Source organism: Zalophus californianus, chromosome 16 (assembly GCF_009762305.2).
Source record: "Zalophus californianus isolate mZalCal1 chromosome 16, mZalCal1.pri.v2, whole genome shotgun sequence".
Taxonomy (NCBI): Eukaryota; Metazoa; Chordata; class Mammalia; order Carnivora; family Otariidae; genus Zalophus; species Zalophus californianus.
Genome location: NC_045610.1, coordinates 43,382,682 through 43,400,215, shown reverse-complemented (window position 1 = coordinate 43,400,215; position 17,534 = coordinate 43,382,682). Strand labels below are relative to the sequence as shown.

Genomic DNA, 17,534 nt, shown 5'->3' with positions numbered 1-17,534 from the left:
CGGACGAGGCGAGAGCTCGGGGGCGGGGGGCGGGAGCTCCCGCCTTGTCCTCGGCCTGGGGCGTCCGCCGCACTTTCCTGGCGGGTCCTGGGAGGGGGGCGGGTGACAGCCGAGTCCCAGCTGCACAGCAGGGGAGAGACCCATGTGCGTGAGAACCTGGGGGAGGGGGACGTGCAAATCACACGCTAAAGACCGCGCATTTGTCCCTCGGGTCACCAGCCCTGTCGCTCTTCGAAGAGACATATTGAGGGAGACCAAGGTGGGAGACAGGAGGCTGACTGACAGCTGAAGACGACTCTTTCTGAGCCTGGGAGGTCTAGCTGCTCAGCCTAGCGCCCCCCTCCTCCCGGACTTAACACTTTCCTCCCTTTGGACATTGAACAGTACGGAGAGACCCAATCACGCCCGGCGTTGGAAGAGCCTGGAGTCGGGCTGCCGGTGTGAATCCCGACTCTACCGCTTATTAGTTGTGTGACTTTGGGCAAACCTCTTAACTTGCCAAAGCCCCGGTTTTCCCTCTGTAAAATGAGAAAAATGATGGGCTTTACCTCTAGGGCTTGATGTGAAGATCCGAGTGATCATGTACGTAAAGCATTCAATACAGGGCCTGGCACGCAGTAAGCCCAGAAGAAATGCTATTTATTGAATTGGTTTAGCCCCCTCCTTGGTGGTTGGGGGTCCCTCCAGCTGGGTTCTGCCATCAGTGCTTGGAAGGTCCTCTCTCGTAGCCCCTCATTTGATATTCTCACGTCCCTTTCCCCCTCCCAGCTCTGGGTGGGGGTAAGCAGTCTCATCCTAAGGTAGAGATAGCAAGAGAATCATAAGGACAGTTGTGACCAGTCAGCTCGGGGCGGGGGGTGGGTGGGTGTTGGGGGTGGGTAGTGGGAGGTGGGAGGGCCCTCTCAGGAGAAAAGAAAGAGGCTGAAGGGTGATCCTTTAGCAGCGGCCAGAGGCCCCCCAAGGCAGAGCCCTCCCCGGTGGGCTGGATAAAGCAGGGTGAAGGAGGAGCAGTGGGGCAGCACCAGTGGGGCCTCAAATAATGTGACAAATATTTTGATGGAAGCAGACACATTTCCGTTTATGCAACCTAAACACTTTACTGCACTTGAGGAAGAGGATTGGCTCATGCAACCTGATGGGGAGAAGAGTTAGGGGGCTGCTGAGGAGGCTAGGGTGGAGGAGGAGCTGAGGGGCTGGGTGAGACCAATCTCCTCTCTTGGAGGCTGGAAAAGGGAGCTACCACCCAAGGAATGTTTGTATTGGCCGGAATGAAGAAATGAGATGGGATGCCCACTTTCTTAGGGCCCTCATTTCTCCCTGGTCTAAAAGCAGGGATAAGGGGAGTGATTAGAGCAAAATGGAGGACGGCCCCACCCCCAGGAAAAAGCAGCCTTGTCTGGCCTGGAGCTCGGGGAGGAAGGAGCAGAGGCAAGAGGTATGGGTAGAAGATCCCTCCCGTCCCGGAGGAAGACGGGGCCAGGGAACAGCCAGGAGCCAGAAAAGAGCAGGAGCAGCTGCTGTCAGTTACTCGGGAACTCGCTGGGCACCCGGATAGGCACGCGATCCCCAGATCTCCTGGACGGGTGGCCTGCGGGGATTGAGTGCAGAATGGCCCCCTCCCCATCTTCCTTTTCCTTTCCTCTCTTCTTCCCTTTCACCGTCTTCCTTGTCCCATTTTTGCTCCCCACTCCATATTCCCCTCAATTGCTCTTTGTCCCCAGCAGACTGGGGAACCGTCCACCCCGGCCTCCGCCGCCTGCGTGCGGTGGCCCCTAGAGCCTCCCTCTCAGTTTTCTTTGCAACCGACCCTCGAGGCCTCTCCTCTCTCAGTCTCCCTCGGCGCTCTCTAGCTCTCCCTGTGGCCCTCTTCCATTCGGTCTTTGGTCCCTACTCTCCCCTTCCCTATTGGAGACTCTACTGTTTCTCAGACTCTAGCATCCTCCCCATTTCCGAATCTCAGTCTCTATAGAGCTCCCTGAGTCTGGCCTTCATCCCCGCGGCCCCGCCCCCCTAGGTAGGCAGAGCTCTACAGCCAGCGGCCCAATTAGATGCCGGCCCCGTCCGCAGCCCCACCCCTCGCGGGCGCCGAGCGGCGAGGAGCTGGTGGGGCGGGGCGGGGCGGAGGGGGCGGTGGCCGGAGAGCTAGGAGGCGGGAGGAGCGGGGCAGGACGCGGCTGCCGCCGCTCTCAGTCCGGCCGCGCAGCGGGAGGGAGGCGCGAGGCAGGAGCCGGCGGCTGGGCTCCGCAGCGCATCCAGCGCAGCGCGGCGCTCCGGGCCCGGCCCCATGCCCGCAGCCCCGCCGGACCGCCCTTGAGCGCGGGCGCCCTGCCCGCGCCCCCCGCCCGCCGGCACCATTGCCCCGACGGCGCGGCCGGGCGGCCCGGCGCTCCCCAGGCTCCGCGCCGGCCGGAAAACGCTGCTGGCGGCCGCTGCGGGCGTGGTGATGCTGCTGGTGCTGGTGGTGCTCATCCCCGTGCTGGTGAGCTCGGGCGGCCCGGACGGCCACTATGAGATGCTGGGCACCTGCCGCATGGTATGCGACCCCTACCCCGCGCGGGGCCCCGGCGCCGGCGCGCGGCCCGACGGCGGCGACGCCCTGAGCGAGCAGAGCGGCGCGCCCCCGCCTTCCACGCTGGTGCAGGGCCCCCAGGGGAAGCCGGGCCGCACAGGCAAGCCGGGCCCCCCCGGACCCCCCGGAGACCCAGGTCCTCCGGGTCCTGTGGGGCCACCCGGGGAGAAGGGTGAGCCGGGCAAGACCGGCCCTCCGGGGCTGCCGGGTGCTGGGGGCAGCGGCGCCATCAGCACGGCCACCTACACCACGGTGCCACGCGTGGCCTTCTACGCCGGCCTCAAGAACCCTCACGAGGGTTACGAGGTGCTCAAGTTCGACGACGTGGTCACCAACCTAGGCAACAACTACGACGCGACCAGCGGCAAGTTTACGTGCAACATTCCCGGCACCTACTTTTTCACCTACCACGTCCTCATGCGCGGCGGCGACGGCACCAGTATGTGGGCGGACCTCTGCAAGAACGGCCAGGTGGGCCCGGCGGGGGCATGGGGCTGGCCTGGGGGCAGGGCACCCAGGGAGCCCGGGACGTAAGGATACCGGCGGGCACAGGTGGAGACCCTACAGCGGCCCCGCTTAGGCATCACATGCGGGGAAGGTGGACCGGTTGGCACTAACTCCTCGGTTCCTGGGCACTGGCTGCAAGGCAGACGCTGCTGGGCACCCGCGCGCGGCATGGAAATGCGGGAGATAAAACCAAATAACCAGAGCGCAGGGCTCCCAGGCGCGCGGACTGGGCCTTGGGGGCTTGGCCCTTGGGAAGCGCTGAGAGCTGGGATTGTGGTTGATACCAGCGGGCGATTAAGGGGAGGGCAAAGATAGGCTCTGGGGAAAGGCAGCCTCTGGCGCCCGCGGGCGTCCAGGCGCACCGCTCCGCCTGCAAGCCGAGAATGCGAGCTGTAGGAGACGTTTGGGGCACAGAGGCAAAGGAAGCCAGGGGCGCAAAGCCTTAGCTGCAGTACATACTCTGTCCCTGAGAAGGGTCCACTGGGCCGATCTGACACCCTTGCAAAACCCGGGACATCCCAGTCGCTTCCCGCTGTGTCAGAGCTACAGGCGCAAGAAAGCGGCCTCGGGGGGGAAAAGTTTTTCCTCCTGAGGCGGGGCAAAGAGGTGGAAACTCCCCCTCCCTGGATCTTGCAGCTGCCGCTCTTGACTCCTGGAGTGTCAGGGGATCTTCGTTCCCTATCTCCATCTCAGAGATCCAGGCTGGCGCCAAGCTGGTGGTACTGGGAGGGTAGTGCATTGTGCTCTTTCTGGAACTGCTGCCCCCAGAGCAACCTCGACCTAACTCTGCCCCAGAGTGACAGTTTTGCCCAGCTCCCTTCCCTTTTGATAACACCCTCCCTTTCCAGTGCTCCCAGACCACGGTGGCCCAGTGGGGGTGGGGGGTTGGTGAGGCTGAGCATTCCTGTGGAAAAAGGAGACCAGCAGGGGTAAAGTAAAAGCTGGGATGGTGGGAGTTGGCAAGGAATCTCGACGCCTGGGACCCAAGACCCTGTTGGAACCCTTCCCACTGCAGTATTACCCTGAGGTAGAACCTGGCTTGGAGGTGGGGGAAAGGACAGGCCTGGGGGTCAGCACAAAGACTACAGGCACTTGTAAGTCTACCCCCTCTTTCTCTCCTGCCTGCCTCTTTTTTCTACTCTGTCTCTTGTCCCTGTCTCTCTCCGGTGTCCACCGGTCCTACCTGCCTCTCCGGAGTTTCTGGCCTCTCTCCCCTGGGCAGCACACCCCTCTTTATTCCCTGAGGGTCTCTCTCCCACTTTTCTCTGTCAGGCTTCCTGCATCTCTCATCTTTGTCCTTGGTTCCTCACCAAATGGGAGGCCTCAGTATCCAGTGAGGGCTCATTCTGCAGACAGCCCCACGATTCCCTTTATTAATCACCAATAAGGGATGAAGCAATGTCACCTTCATTGATGGAATATCTTCCTTTCCCAAGGAAAGTTTGGGCTGGTCCTGAGCTGAGGTTTCAGGGGGCTGGGGGCCCATTTTGCCTGGATAGGGAGCCAGTCACCAGATGCCCAGTGGGCCCTAGACCTTGCACCAGCTCAGGAGGTTGCAGCAGGGCCCCAGATATGAGGCCCGAGGTGGCCCCGAAGGTGATGTGTACTCAGGCAGGGGCACTAGCTCTAGTCACTGGGAGGTGAAACTGTCTCAGAGCCTCAGAGCTTCTCCTTTCCCCTTCAGCAGGGGCAGGGCATTGGCAGAGCCTGATGAGGAGGGACTCCCTAGAGGTGGGACCACAGGCTAGTAGAAAAAAGGAGACGGCTTTAACTAAGGGTTTCACAGACCCAGCATTTCTTTTTTCATTTTTTTTAAGACTTTACTTATTTTATTTGCGAGAGACAGAATGAGAGACAGAGAGCATGAGAGGGAAGAGGGCCAGAGGGAGAAGCAGACCCCCCGCTGAGCAGGGAGCCCAATGTGGGACTCGATCCCGGGACTCCAGGACCATGACCTGAGCCGAAGGCAGTCGCTTAACCAACTGAGCCACCCAGGCGCCCCAACAGACCCAGCATTTTAACAGTTACTCAGACCATTCTCCCCCACAAAAAAGTGGGGCCTGTACCCCTCTCCCCTACATCCTTTGTGACTTCTCCTTCCAGATTGCTCAAGAGACTCATTAAATCTCACGAGTCATTCCACGTATTCATTTTGAACCCCTACTAGGAGCCAGGTTTGGAGCTAGGTAGCAGGGGTTTGATCCGCCTGCCCTCCAGGACCTCACGGTCTATGCAGGGGAGACCGTAGTAACCACAGGACAACACACCCCAGCGATTAGTGTGTTAGAGGAGGACCGGGAGCCCAGGGGCTACTCCCGTCCCCAGATGTGTTAGCTGGAGGGAATGATTCAGGGGGGCCTGCCCCAACTCCGACCAACCTGGTCAGGGGAGAGGCGAACCCAGGTCGGTCCCCAAGGTGAGAAGACATGGGTAGGGAGAAAATAAAAAGATCAAGTGTAGGAAAAGGCTGCCCTAGAGGTAGAAGAGGACATTCAAGCCAGCAGAGAAAGAATGATGGCCCTGGGCCATGGACGGGAACAGAACAGAGGGGCTGCTGCCTCCCCTGACTTCAAGACCAGGGGCAATGCTGGGCTCTGTGCTTTTCCTCTCTGGCTTCCTGCCTGCAGAAAGGCTTCCAGAATTTTCTCAGGAAGGATGAGCTGAAATTGCTCCCTGGCCTTTCCCTGGGCAAGACAGGGGGAGGTTGCACTACCTTCCTGCCTGATATGGAGGCCCCCCTGTCTGTCCTTGCCTGAGGCCCACCACCAGTCCCTCTCCCTAAGGGAGCCTGGAGTCACCACTGCCCAGCCTGATGGCCCCAAGCCCTGGTCATTGGGACATGGGGATCTGAGGAGCCTGAGGAAGGGGCTCTAGATTGGGGGTGGTGCCGTGAGTGAGGTACGCTCCCTGAGGCTGCCTCGAAGGTCCCCAGTTCAGATGGGTGAAGGAAGACAAGAAATTAAGAAACTGGGCCGGGAGAGAGGGAGCGGTGTGGGAATGGGCCAGGGCCCATGGCCAGAGTGCCAACTGTCCAGGGCAGGGGCTTTGGGAAGGTGAGTGTATTACAAATGGGGAAGGGCTCAGACAACAGAGCCTGAGTGCGGTGAGAGGTGGGGTAGTGTATAAACTGAGACTCCTGTGGAAAGGCCTCACTGGAGCTCAGCCTGGCGCCTGACAGCCGGAGAGGGGTTCCTGCTGTCCTTTTCTTGCCTTGAATACCTTTCACGGCACAGAGCCTAGTGGCTAGCACAGTAGGGACCCAGTCAATGTGTGACAGCACAAGTGTCCCCAATGGGCCCAGCTGGCTGCCTGTGGGAGGCACTCCTGCACATCTGCCACCCCACATTGACCTGGGGGCAGGGGCATGCTTCCTGGGTTCTCCCCCCTCCTCTTTCCAGGGCCCTGATCCTTCCAGGGTCAGACCACTGCCTCAGTTTCCCTTCTGGCAGCACTCATAGAGGTGACTCTACAGCGCCCCCTCGTGACAAGTCCCAGACTTGCTTTCCTGCTTGCATGGCAACCTCAATTCCCCAAATTTTCCCTTGGCCCCCAGGAGGAGTTGGATGCCTCAACTATTTCCAGTCCCAGGCAGAGAATCAGGACCCCTGCGTTCCGTTCCTGGATCCCCCACCGTCTAAGCATGGAAGGGCGTAAATTCTCCCTGCCTCCATGGATAATTAGGATAATCACAGCAACAATCATGGTGATGAATAAATAATAAACATAAGCATAACAGTTCTGATGCCTGTCACATCACCAGGAGATTCCTGATGACAGATGACTGTATTCTAATGGATCTGGCTATTAAGAAGCACACTGTTTTAATGACTCAAGGCTAAATTAATCTGGGTAATAAAAATAATTGTTATTAGTAGTAATTTATTAGCAAAGATAATGAAATGCATGCGTATTAATAAATACTACGAGGATTAGGGCTCAGGGAACAATACAGAAGTTGGCTGCTTGCTTTGAACACTTGCCTAGTAGCACAAAGCCCCATCAAGATTAAAATTCTTTTTCTTCACCATCAAAAGGCTTTTTACAAAGGTTGCAGTGGTGAGGCAGGATCTTCGTATCCATCTTCTGAACAGAGAAACTGAGCTTCTTGATAGACAGCATCTTCCCCTCATTTGATTTTCTCTACCTTTAGCTGAACTACGAGTTTTCCCAACTAAGTGTCCCCCAAACAGTGCCTTCCCTGGGGGGAGGGAAGGGGTTAGAAGGATCTGGACTTTGAATGGCAGACAGCATGCAAATGCGTCGGGCCCTCCTGTTGCAGCGTTGCTGCTGAGTCAGCGGCCGTGGGACAGCTGAGCTGCAAATTCTGCCTCCCGCCCAGGAAGGAGAAGGGGCCCTTCCCCTAATTTGGCTTGGGCCAGCCCAGACCTTCAGCCCTTGGGAGAGCTGCCTTCAGGGAAGGGCCAGGATGGAGAGGGGCTGTTGAGGAGCCCAGCTGAGAGAACCCCACTCAATGCAGCCTACCCCCCGCAACACAAGCCTGCACCTTGGAGATGGCCCCTGTCTTCCCGTTCTCCACCCAGGCTATCCAGGAGAGGCCCCAGATCCCATGGCTCAGGACTTGTGTTGCCTCAGTTGTTGGTGAGGTATGCCTGGAGGGAATTTGCCCACCACCACCCACTCTCAATATCTTATGATTATAAACAGAGCCCCCAAAAGTGACAGCAGGCTTCACATCCAAATGCTGGTGCTCTCTTGCTTCATAGTCCTGCCAGTCCCTCCCCTCCCCCAACAAAACAAGGACCAGCAAGGATATCAGATCAGACTGAGGCTCACAGAAAGATGTAAAGCCTGGATTCTCTTCTTCCCACCTACTTCCTTTCTATCACCGTGGGGCGAGATAGGCGGAGCCAGAAGTCCTCTTTGGGTAGGGTAACAGTCACAGGTAGAGCTACAGCTCTTTGGAGGCCAATATGCAGGCTCAGTCCGAGCCTTGGGAGGGGAAATAATTACCAGAACTTCCATCTCCACTGCTCCACTGTGAAAGACTCCAGAATGAACTACAGACAAGGAGTTTAAATATTGGTTTCTGGTACTAGGTGGTTGCTTAGTAGCAGCCTGGTGCTAGTCTAGCCACCTGACCTTTGGGGCCAAGGTGCACCCTTGTGTCCATCCACTGACGTAAGAAGAGGTGGGTTATGGCTGAAATGTAAGGCACTGTTACAATTAAAGCAGAGAGGACGGAATGATAAGGAGGGAAGGGATGGCCCTCCATCCCCTGGTATTCCAGAGAATTCCTCTTTGCAAGGAGGGAGTTCCAGGCTGGGACATCCTGGAGGCATTGTTGAGGTCCTCGGCAGGCCAGACGGTTAGACCTAGAAGCGTGAAGGAGGCCAACTCCACCTTGATTCCTAATTCCGACCCAGATTACACCTGCCCTAGAAATCCAGGGCTCCTCTATAACCCGGTCCCAAAACACACAGTTAGGATTGGAAAGTGTGGGGGGATGACGGGAGAGAAGCCGGCTGAGAGCTGAAGGCGGGGCTTTTAGGGCCCCCAAGATCCTCCCCAGGTGACTGCCTTACCTCTGACAGTCCCCCTCCCTCCCCGACCCTACTTCTCTCCCTCCTCCCCCCTCCCCTCTCCCACACACCACCCCCTGACCCCCCCGCAGGTGCGGGCCAGCGCCATAGCCCAGGACGCAGACCAGAACTACGACTACGCCAGCAACAGCGTGATCCTGCACCTGGACGTGGGCGATGAGGTCTTCATCAAGCTCGACGGGGGCAAAGCTCACGGCGGAAACAGCAACAAATACAGCACATTCTCCGGCTTCATCATCTACTCCGATTGAGCTCCCCGCGTCCCTCTCCATCCCCTATCCACCCGCCCACACCACCACCCCCCGGGGGGCTCCCCTCCGGACGGGCTGAGGACCACCCAACCCCTCGCTGCCCAGCCCCGGCCGCCGGCCCTCCCCGGCTATGACGCCCCCGGCCCGCCCTCACCACCACCCGGGCCGCAAGCTACGCTCTCCTGCCCGCTCGCCGCAGAGCCAGGTCCAGAGCGCGTCCGTCCCGGTCCCCGGGAGGCGGTGTCGACCGCCCCCGCCCCCCGGCCCGCGCTGTATATTTGTACTATAGGACTGTTTACTGCCCACCCTGCTCGCCAGCCGGCCCCAGACTGGGGACAGGTCTCGGCGGCGACCCTTCCCGTGCTCGGATGCGCTGCCCTCCCGCTCCGGGGTGGCGCCTCCTGGGAGAGGGGTGGATCGGGGCTGGATAGCGTCCCAGCACCTGCTAAAGCCCCAGCCCGGCTGCGCCCCCCCGCGTCTGACCAAAGCTCTAATAAAAACACTTCCACCCCGCTGGCTTTGGGTCTGTGCCCTGGAGAGGAGTTGCAGAAGGGGACCATGAACCCTGCCCTCTTCCAGAAAGGAAAGGGGTCTGCTGGAAGTTTCCCGTGAATCTGGGGGCAGGCAGCCAGGTGCCAGAATCAGAGCTGCTCCAGAAGGAGGTGGGCCAAGGGGCCCGATGCTCACCACAGCCCAAGCGGGCCTGGGCAGCAGAAATGGGAGCCCAGTGCCATCATCACCTTCCATCGTGGAAAAGTTCCATTTATTTGTCCTTGAAAGCGGCATGAGCAAGGTTTAAACTGGGACACCTAGGTTCTCAATCCAGTACCACTGTGCATGATCTTGGGCAAGTCACTCCTCCTTCAGTTCTGGGTTAGTGACAGCAATGACAGGAACACACTTTGCACTAAAAACTAGTTGACTTTGGCCCAAGTGCTTCACCTCTGGGCCTCAGTTTTCTCATCCTATAAAATGTGACAAGACCTACCTCGCTTGAATGAGGATTCAAGAGGTATCATGTAAGTGTCCAATAAACACAGCTTTTATTATTTATACATCACTGAAAGCTTGCACAATGGTATGACATCTGGCTCAAGCCTCCCGAGAGCCTGAGAGGCTGGGTGAGTAGATTTTGTTCTTCCAGGGAGGTGAAATATCTTGCTTCATGTGACCTAGTCACTAAGTTCTGTGATTGCACTTGAATCCAAGAAGACCGGCTCCTTGAAGACAACACGCTGAGTCTCCTTGCCCTGCCTCTGCCTCCTTTACCTTCTATAACTGGGACCCTTGACAGTTGCAGTTACGGCACGCCTAAATAATAATAGCTAATATTCAGGGGCACAGTCAGTTAAGCATCCGACTCTTGGTTTCAGCTCAGGTCATGATCTCGGGATCCTGAGATCGAGCCCCACATCGGGTCCTGGGTGTGGAGGCTGCTAGGGATTCTCTCTCTCCCTCTCCCCTGCCCCTCCCTTCCCCCCACTCTTGCTCATGTGCGCTCTCTCTCAAATAAATAAAATAAATAAATCTTTAAAAAAATAAGAGTTAAGATTTAGAGAGCACCACTCTGTGTCAGGCACCACATGAGAACTTTATAAATACTATCTCACCGATATGTGGGTAGGGTGGGGTAGGGTGGACTGGCAGGAAATGCTCACGTGCCCTATAACATGGGCACTGTTATTTTATCCATTTCAGGTGGGGAAACTGAGATTTAGAGAGGTTAATAACTTGCCAGGGTCACAGAGCTAGGAAAAGGCAAATGTCAGTATTTGAACCAAAGACCTTGCTCTTAGCCCATATGCCCTATTTCATAAAGATTTGGGATCTCTAAAGCAGAGCTGGGGAAGGCTCTGAGGCAGCTCCCTCCCTGCTGTGCCCAGCCCTCCCACTCCCACCCCTGCCCTGCAGAGGGTTGATATACTTACAAGCATCTGCCCTGGGCAGCAACCCTGGGGTGAGCCTCTTGGAGAGTCCCAAGGCTCTATATTGAGGAAGAGTCCCATCTGGCCTCCCCTCCCCCAGCCAGCTCAGCTGGAGAGACAGGAAGGAGGGGTGGCCTCCTTCCCAGTCAGGCCCCATGTATGGACCCTTGTCAGGGCTGGCAGCCTTGAATGGCTTTCTTTATTCTCCCTTCTCTCCCCTACTTCCCCCAACTGCCAGCTGTGGCCATTTAATAAAATTAGCTTAATGCCTGTTCCTTCCCTGTGGGGTCTGGAGATTGAAATCCACGGGTCCCCACAAACCCAATAAAACCCCTGGCAGGTCTGGCTGGAATGAGAGTTTCCTCGGGAAAAGCGATTAGATTAGAAGGCACTCTCCCCTGCCCCCAGTGCCCCCCACAGCCCTCTGTGATTCTTTAATGGCCACATTGGCCTGGAATCACCCAGCCACATACCTGGGGGGCTCCCCACCCCTCCCCAGAGAACACAGGGACTGGTCTGGGACCTCAGCTACAATAAAAAGCATGTTAATCATTTCTGTAGGGAGTGCCTGGCTGGCTTGTTTGCTTTTACTTCTGGTGACCAGACAATCCTCATGTCGTTTTGAGAGATGGGCCTAATATTTCCATTTTGCAGATGAGCAAATCATAGTCTGATGAAAATTCGTGACTTGCCCATGGTCATGCAGCAAGTGTGTGGCATAACTAGGACTGGACTGAAGCCAAGGACTTTTTTTTTTTCCCCCTTTGCAGGGCACCCAGGGTATCCTGCAGTCACTCAGGCAGCAGGGAAAACTGTTGGGAAAGTGTCTCCCCCATCAGACAGGGGATACCTGAGGGCAAGGACTGTGTCTCCACCATCAGAATGGGAAGCTTCCTGAAGGCAAGATCTTTGTGTCCTCCATCAGACTGGGGGTCCTCAAAGACAGTGTTTTGAGTAAGCTGAGGTTATGGTATGTATCTCCACTGAGACCAGGATTGGGGGTTTCCTAGATGCAGAGATTGCGGCTCTCCTCTCAGGAGGGTAGATTGAAGGTTAGATACTGCTTTTTCTATTAAACTGGGGCATTCTAAGACCAGCCCCTGGGACTGGGGGTACCCTGAAGGACAGACTCTGGCTCTTCATCCAACTGGGGGATCTCTGAGAGCAAGAGCTGTGTCTCCCCTCAGACTGGGGGCTCCCTGAAAGCAGGGCATGTGTCTCTCCTCCTCCTCAGTCAAGGGCTTTCTGGCACAAGAACATTCCAAGGGGGTAGGGCCGGCTGGGTGGTAGAAAGGAGGCTGGCCAGGCAGAATGGCGGTCCCACTCTGGAGGAAGGAAGGATGAAAGCTCCCCAGACTGCCTCCCCTTTAGAAAGATGTGTGATTAATTAACGAATAACGTCCCTGCCAGGGGGCTCTTAGGATGGAGGTGGTCCTGGAGCTCACCCACACAAGGAACGGTAGGCCATCCTGTGCCCAGGCAGCTGCTAGCCCTAGGAGCTAGGGCTGCCCCGCTTTCTGGGGTCATGGGCACCAGAGGGGACAGCAGGAGCCCACCGCTGGGAACTGTCTTAATTGGATGACTTGGCAGGACGGCCAGGCAGGTGCGCTCAGCTCGCCGCTTCAGCTTGCTACAAACACATCTGCCACGGTGAGGTCTGGGGGTTAATTGCCTCCCGTCTCACTCCTGGTAACCGATATTCCATTTACTGCTTGGAGGGGAAGCTGCCCGGAGAATCAATCCCGGACAAGCATCCAGGAGACAGGGGAGCTGCAGAGGCATGGGAGCTGTTTCCCCAGAGGATCTCTGAGCGCCAGAGGAGGAGGCAGGAGGCAAAGTCCCAGAGAAGGCAGCCGATTGCTCCAGGCTACTGGGGTCTCACCTGTGTTCTCTTGACCCGGACAGGACCCCATGGGTCAGGAGAAAATCCCAGGGACCCAGAGGCTGTCCTACCCCAGCTAGCTCTGCTATATCCCCTGCCCTGGTTCCTTCTGCATTTATTTATCTGAGTGCCCCCATAAGCTGTAGCAGGTTAGATGCTGTTAATAAGGTTATTTTCACAAGCAATGAAAGTATATTTGAAAAGCGGAACTGGAGGTGTGAGGTCCTCACTCCCTTCCGGGGAACAAACCTTAAAATCCTACAAATGAGGTGATAATAAAGTGGAAGCGAAAAGTCTACACATGTTGGGAACTGGGAGGAGGTGATAGGGTTACTGAGAGGTGGCAGCTGGGGGCTGGAGGGAAAAAGGGAGGGGGGCTACCCCGCATGCTTTCAACATGCTCCCCATTTGTTCCATCCACCAAAACTGAGACTCTAAACCACTGAATGGGTAACTCCCATTACACAGCCAGGAAAACTGAGACCCAGAGAGGGAGCCAAGGTTGCTCAGGTTGGTTCAGAGACAGCAGAACCCAGTAGACAGGCAGCAAGTGGAGATGAAAGAAGTGGGTTCAAGTCCTGGCCATGCTCGGCATTTCAGGAAAAGACACATGACCTCTCTGAGCCTCAGTTTCTTCGTCTATATAATTGGGCCAATCAAAATATCTACTTGGAGGGCGATTGTGAGGCAGTGCATAAGAACCTGTTTTATAAGTTATAAAGCAAAATGCAAATGCGTTATTAGTATGACCACCCAAGTCTCCTGAGCCCCGTGATTCAAACATCTTTTGGTTGCACTTCAATGCCTGGGATGGTCATGATGACCATCAAAGAAGACAAAGATTCCTGGGGTGTTCTCCCACCCTGGTAACCCCAAAGCAAATGTGGGGCACTATGGAAAGGGTCAGTTTGGTGTACCCAAGATGTGGAGCTGTTGAGAATAGGCACACTGAGTCCTCCCATGTCCAATGTGGACCCCCCCCTTCTGTTCTACGGCCTCCAATTTGGAATGAGAGCACAGGGATACCCCGAGACCGTGGTCCACCTGTCTCTACTTGCTCTGCTTGTTTCAACATTACTGAACATCTTCAATGGGTCAGGCCCTAGCTTGTGTGGATCCAGAGATGCCTAAGAAACCATCCAGAGATTCAAGACACCCACAGGGATCAAACAGACACATCCTGGACATAGTGCTATTGGAGGGGCAGGGGAGGTCTCTCAAACTGTCAGGAGGGGTTACTCTGAGGGAGCTCCACTGAGTGGAGGCTTACAGTTTTACTTACATAACGTTTGGAAAGGTTTTACAAAGTGTCTATCCCTTCGAAATCTGAGCCCTGCCCCGCCCCCACCAGTGCCCCTTTCCCAAGTTGTTGCTGAAGCTGTCCTCTTGGTGATGGGGTTGGTGGGGGTAAAACCAGGGAGCTGAGTGTTTTCTCTTCTCTTGTCCAAGGACTTGGGAAATAATGGAGCTGGAGGAATGACATATATCCTCATCTCTGTATCAACCCCTAAGTTATAAGAACAGCTTATGTACTATCCTAAGAATTTTTTTAAAAGATTTTATTTATTTATTTGTCAGAGAGAGAGAGAGAGAGAGAGAGAGAACACAAGCAGGGGGAGCGGCAGGCAGAGGGAAAAGCAGGCTCCATGCGGAGCAAGGAGCCCGATGCGAGACTTGATCCCAGGACGCTGGGATCATGACCTGAGCTGCCCAGGTGCCCCTATTCTAAGAATTTTGAATGCATTCATTCATTTAAACCTCACAGTAATCCCAGAAGGTAGTTACCATTGTCACACCCTTTTTGGGGAGGAGAAAACTGAGGCACAGAGAGGTGAATTAATTCACCCAAGGTCACATGGCTTACCCTCCTGGAACAGCCCTCTTGACTGGCCAATTCTCCGGAGTAGGAGAGGGGTTGAATCTCACCCCCTCCAGCCAGAGCCGTCTCCCCAACCAGCTCACCCAGCACCCCTTCCCACAGTGCTTGCTGCCTGGCTGGCTTGTGCAGGGGCAGGGCTCCTGCCTTTCCCCAGATAGTGAAGGGCAAATTTGAGGGTTCCTTCCCAGGCCCCCAGGGCACAGGCCCCTTTGCTCCCTGAGTAAGGACCCCAGCCTGGATGTGACAGACCTCTCCTGCCTGTCCAGAGCCAAGGATGGGTCCTCTAGGCCCTGGGCTACTTCCACGGCATGCAGAACACCTGCTCATTATTCAAAGCCCAGGTCCTTTGCCCGCTCTTCCATGAAGCTTCCTGAACTCCCCCCGGCAGACATCTGCGGGTCGCCAAGGCCCTACTGAGAGCATCTTCCACATAACAATGGCTGACTCGGGTGCATAACACTGTGCCCGCCACATAATAACCATTCTACCATAAGAGCAGCTATTCGAACATCTGTGACACTTCTACCTCCTGATGATGGAGCACTGCCCAGGTCTCCTTCAGGACCAGAAGATCCCCGGCTGCTGAGAGTGCTGCCAGCAGGTGGCTCGCAGCTAGCAGCCCCCTTCAGGGATGGCATCTGCTGATGGGAGCTGCCTTGCCCACTGTCCCGGCCACTTCTCAGGGCACCCTGTTTCCAGTGACAGATCAACATGGGGGTTTAAAGGCCTGGTCCCCTAGCAGGGCCCTTAACACTCAGGACAACTCTGAAGACTCTCCCCAGCTTCAGAGCTCCCAGCTCAATTTCCCTCTCTGCCCGGTCCTGCCTCCCTTCCTTCTCTTCCATGTGTGTTCGTTCCAAGAGCACACCCCAGTAAACTTCCTGCACACTGATCCCTGCCTCAGAGTCTGCTCCACAGGGTACCCAACTTGTGATGCCTACCCCTGATCTCTTCCACTCACTGATTCCTTCGGCCTGTTTTATTGAGTACCTATTATGTGTCAGGCCTGGCAGCAAAGGCAGGAGATGGAACATGAAGCTAACTATCCAATGGGTAATCATATCTCCTATCTCCCACCGACCTCTACCGTAAAATCCACAAACTTCTCTGCATCCGGGCCTCTCCTCTCCTCCTTTTGCCTCCATGGGAGAGCCGTCCCCTTCTTCCAGGGCCCAGTCTGCCACTGTGCTCTGCATCCAAGGCCCTCCCACCAGGATGACCAAATCTGTCCTTGTTTGCCCAGGACTGTCCTGGTTTTCAAACTGAAAGTCCCATATTCAGTAAACCCCTCAGTCCCAACTGCGCTAACAGGTATGGTTGATCACTGTATCTCCCACCTTCTTGGGGACTTCACCTAATTGAAAATCACACCTCTCCTTACTCTTCAGCTGCTCACTCAGTATCAGCTCCCTCCCATCATCATTTAAATCTCTCCTTAAAAATCCTCCCTTGACCCCACCTCTCCGCCCAGCCTCTACCTCCTTCCTCTGCTCCCCTTGACAGCCAGATGCCTTAAAAGAGTAGTTACTACTTCCCCACCTCCCACTCCGCTGTTGTCTCTCTACTGCAACTCCTCCTGCCAAGGCCACCCACGACCTCCTTGTTGATAAACCGAGGGGACACTTTTCCATCTTCATTGTGCTTGACTTCCATGCTAGACCAGACCTTGAACGAGGTCTTGGACTTGGTTAAAGGATCTTTTTAAATCGCTCTAGGGCGGGCGCCTGGGTGGCTCAGTTGGTTGAGCGACTGCCTTAGGCTCAGGTCATGATCCTGGAGTCCCGGGATCGAGTCCCACATCAGGTTCCCTGCTTGACAGGGAGTCTGCTTCTCCCTCTGACCCTACCCCCTCTCATGTGGTTTCTCGCTCTCTCAAATAAATAAATAAAACATTTAAAAAACATGTTTTAAAAAAAATAAATAAATCGCTCTAGGGGCCTGGGTGGCTCAGTTGGTTAAGTGTCTGCCTTCAGCTCAGATCATGATCCCGGGGTCCTGGGATCGAGCCCCGCATTGGGCTCCCTGCTCGGCAGGAAGCCTGCTTCTCCCTCTCCCTCTGCCTGCCGCTTCCCCTGTTGTGCTCTCTCTGTCAAATAAATTTTTAAAAAATCTTAAAAAAAATAAATAAAATCGCTCTATATCTGAAGCAGCAAATGCCATACCTGGGTGCAAAGGATGTGCAGTGAGAAATGTGCAGGGGAGAGAACATGCCCCCCCTCCTCTGAGCATCTAGGGTCGGGGATCTTGCCAGTTGCGGATTGTGAGATATCCACAACATATTGGCCATATCAGCTCAAAAATATCTGCCACCATACAAGGCAAAAATTCTTCACCTAACCCTCACATCTGGGTTCTAGGCCTTGAAATTCTGATTAGGTCAATGCCAGGCTAATCTCCCTTTATCGACATCGGTAGTGTAGGGTCCAGGGGTTTTCCATTTGTGTCCACTAAGGTGGGCCTGGCCAGGCCCTACCAAGGCTTCTCAGTGTCATGGGCTCCTTTGACTCTCCTGCAAAATTCCTTTTCCTTGGCTTCTGAGATCCAAGGAACAGCTGCTTTTGCTCCAACTTGCATGCCAATTCCTCCTGACCCCCTTTACTGTTCTCATGATAGCCCATATATCACATCGTTTTTAGTACTTGCTTAATTGTCTATTTTCTCCCATAGAGTGCAAGTTCTGTGAAGGTAGGAGGTGGCATTTATCACTCACCACTCTATCTTCTGGGTCCACCAATAAATACTTATTGGATGAATGAACACAAGAACACCTAGGACCATTTCACTGAATGTCTGCAATGTGCTACACTTATATTATTTCTAAACTTTGTAACAAGATGCCCACAGCTGGGACAGTCTCAGCTCCCTGCCTCACCTCACTTTCTCCACCTAATTGTTCAAACCAAAAGTTGACCAAAGCAAGACCTGGCTGACAAGGACACAAGAGGAATTTGTTCCCCTGT

At 55.4% G+C, this 17,534-nt stretch overlaps 1 protein-coding gene across 1 annotated transcript; it reads left to right on the top strand.

Moving 5' to 3' along the window:
- Positions 1-2,185: 2,185 nt before the first annotated feature.
- On the top strand, positions 2,186-9,393 carry C1QL1 (complement C1q like 1). The gene is made up of 2 exons (XM_027626341.1): positions 2,186-3,040; positions 8,709-9,393. Exons 1-2 carry the CDS (start codon positions 2,444-2,446, stop codon positions 8,886-8,888), a joined length of 777 nt encoding a protein of 258 aa, XP_027482142.1. The 5' UTR covers positions 2,186-2,443; the 3' UTR covers positions 8,889-9,393.
- The last annotated feature ends 8,141 nt before the right edge of the window (positions 9,394-17,534 follow it).

Coding starts and splice junctions, on each gene's coding strand:
- C1QL1 (XM_027626341.1), top strand. CDS start 2,444: ATGCTGCTGGTGCTGGTGGTGCTCATCCCCGTGCTGGTGAGCTCGGGC. Junction 3,041..8,708: donor ACCTCTGCAAGAACGGCCAG/GTGGGCCCGGCG, acceptor ACCCCCCCGCAG/GTGCGGGCCAGCGCCATAGC.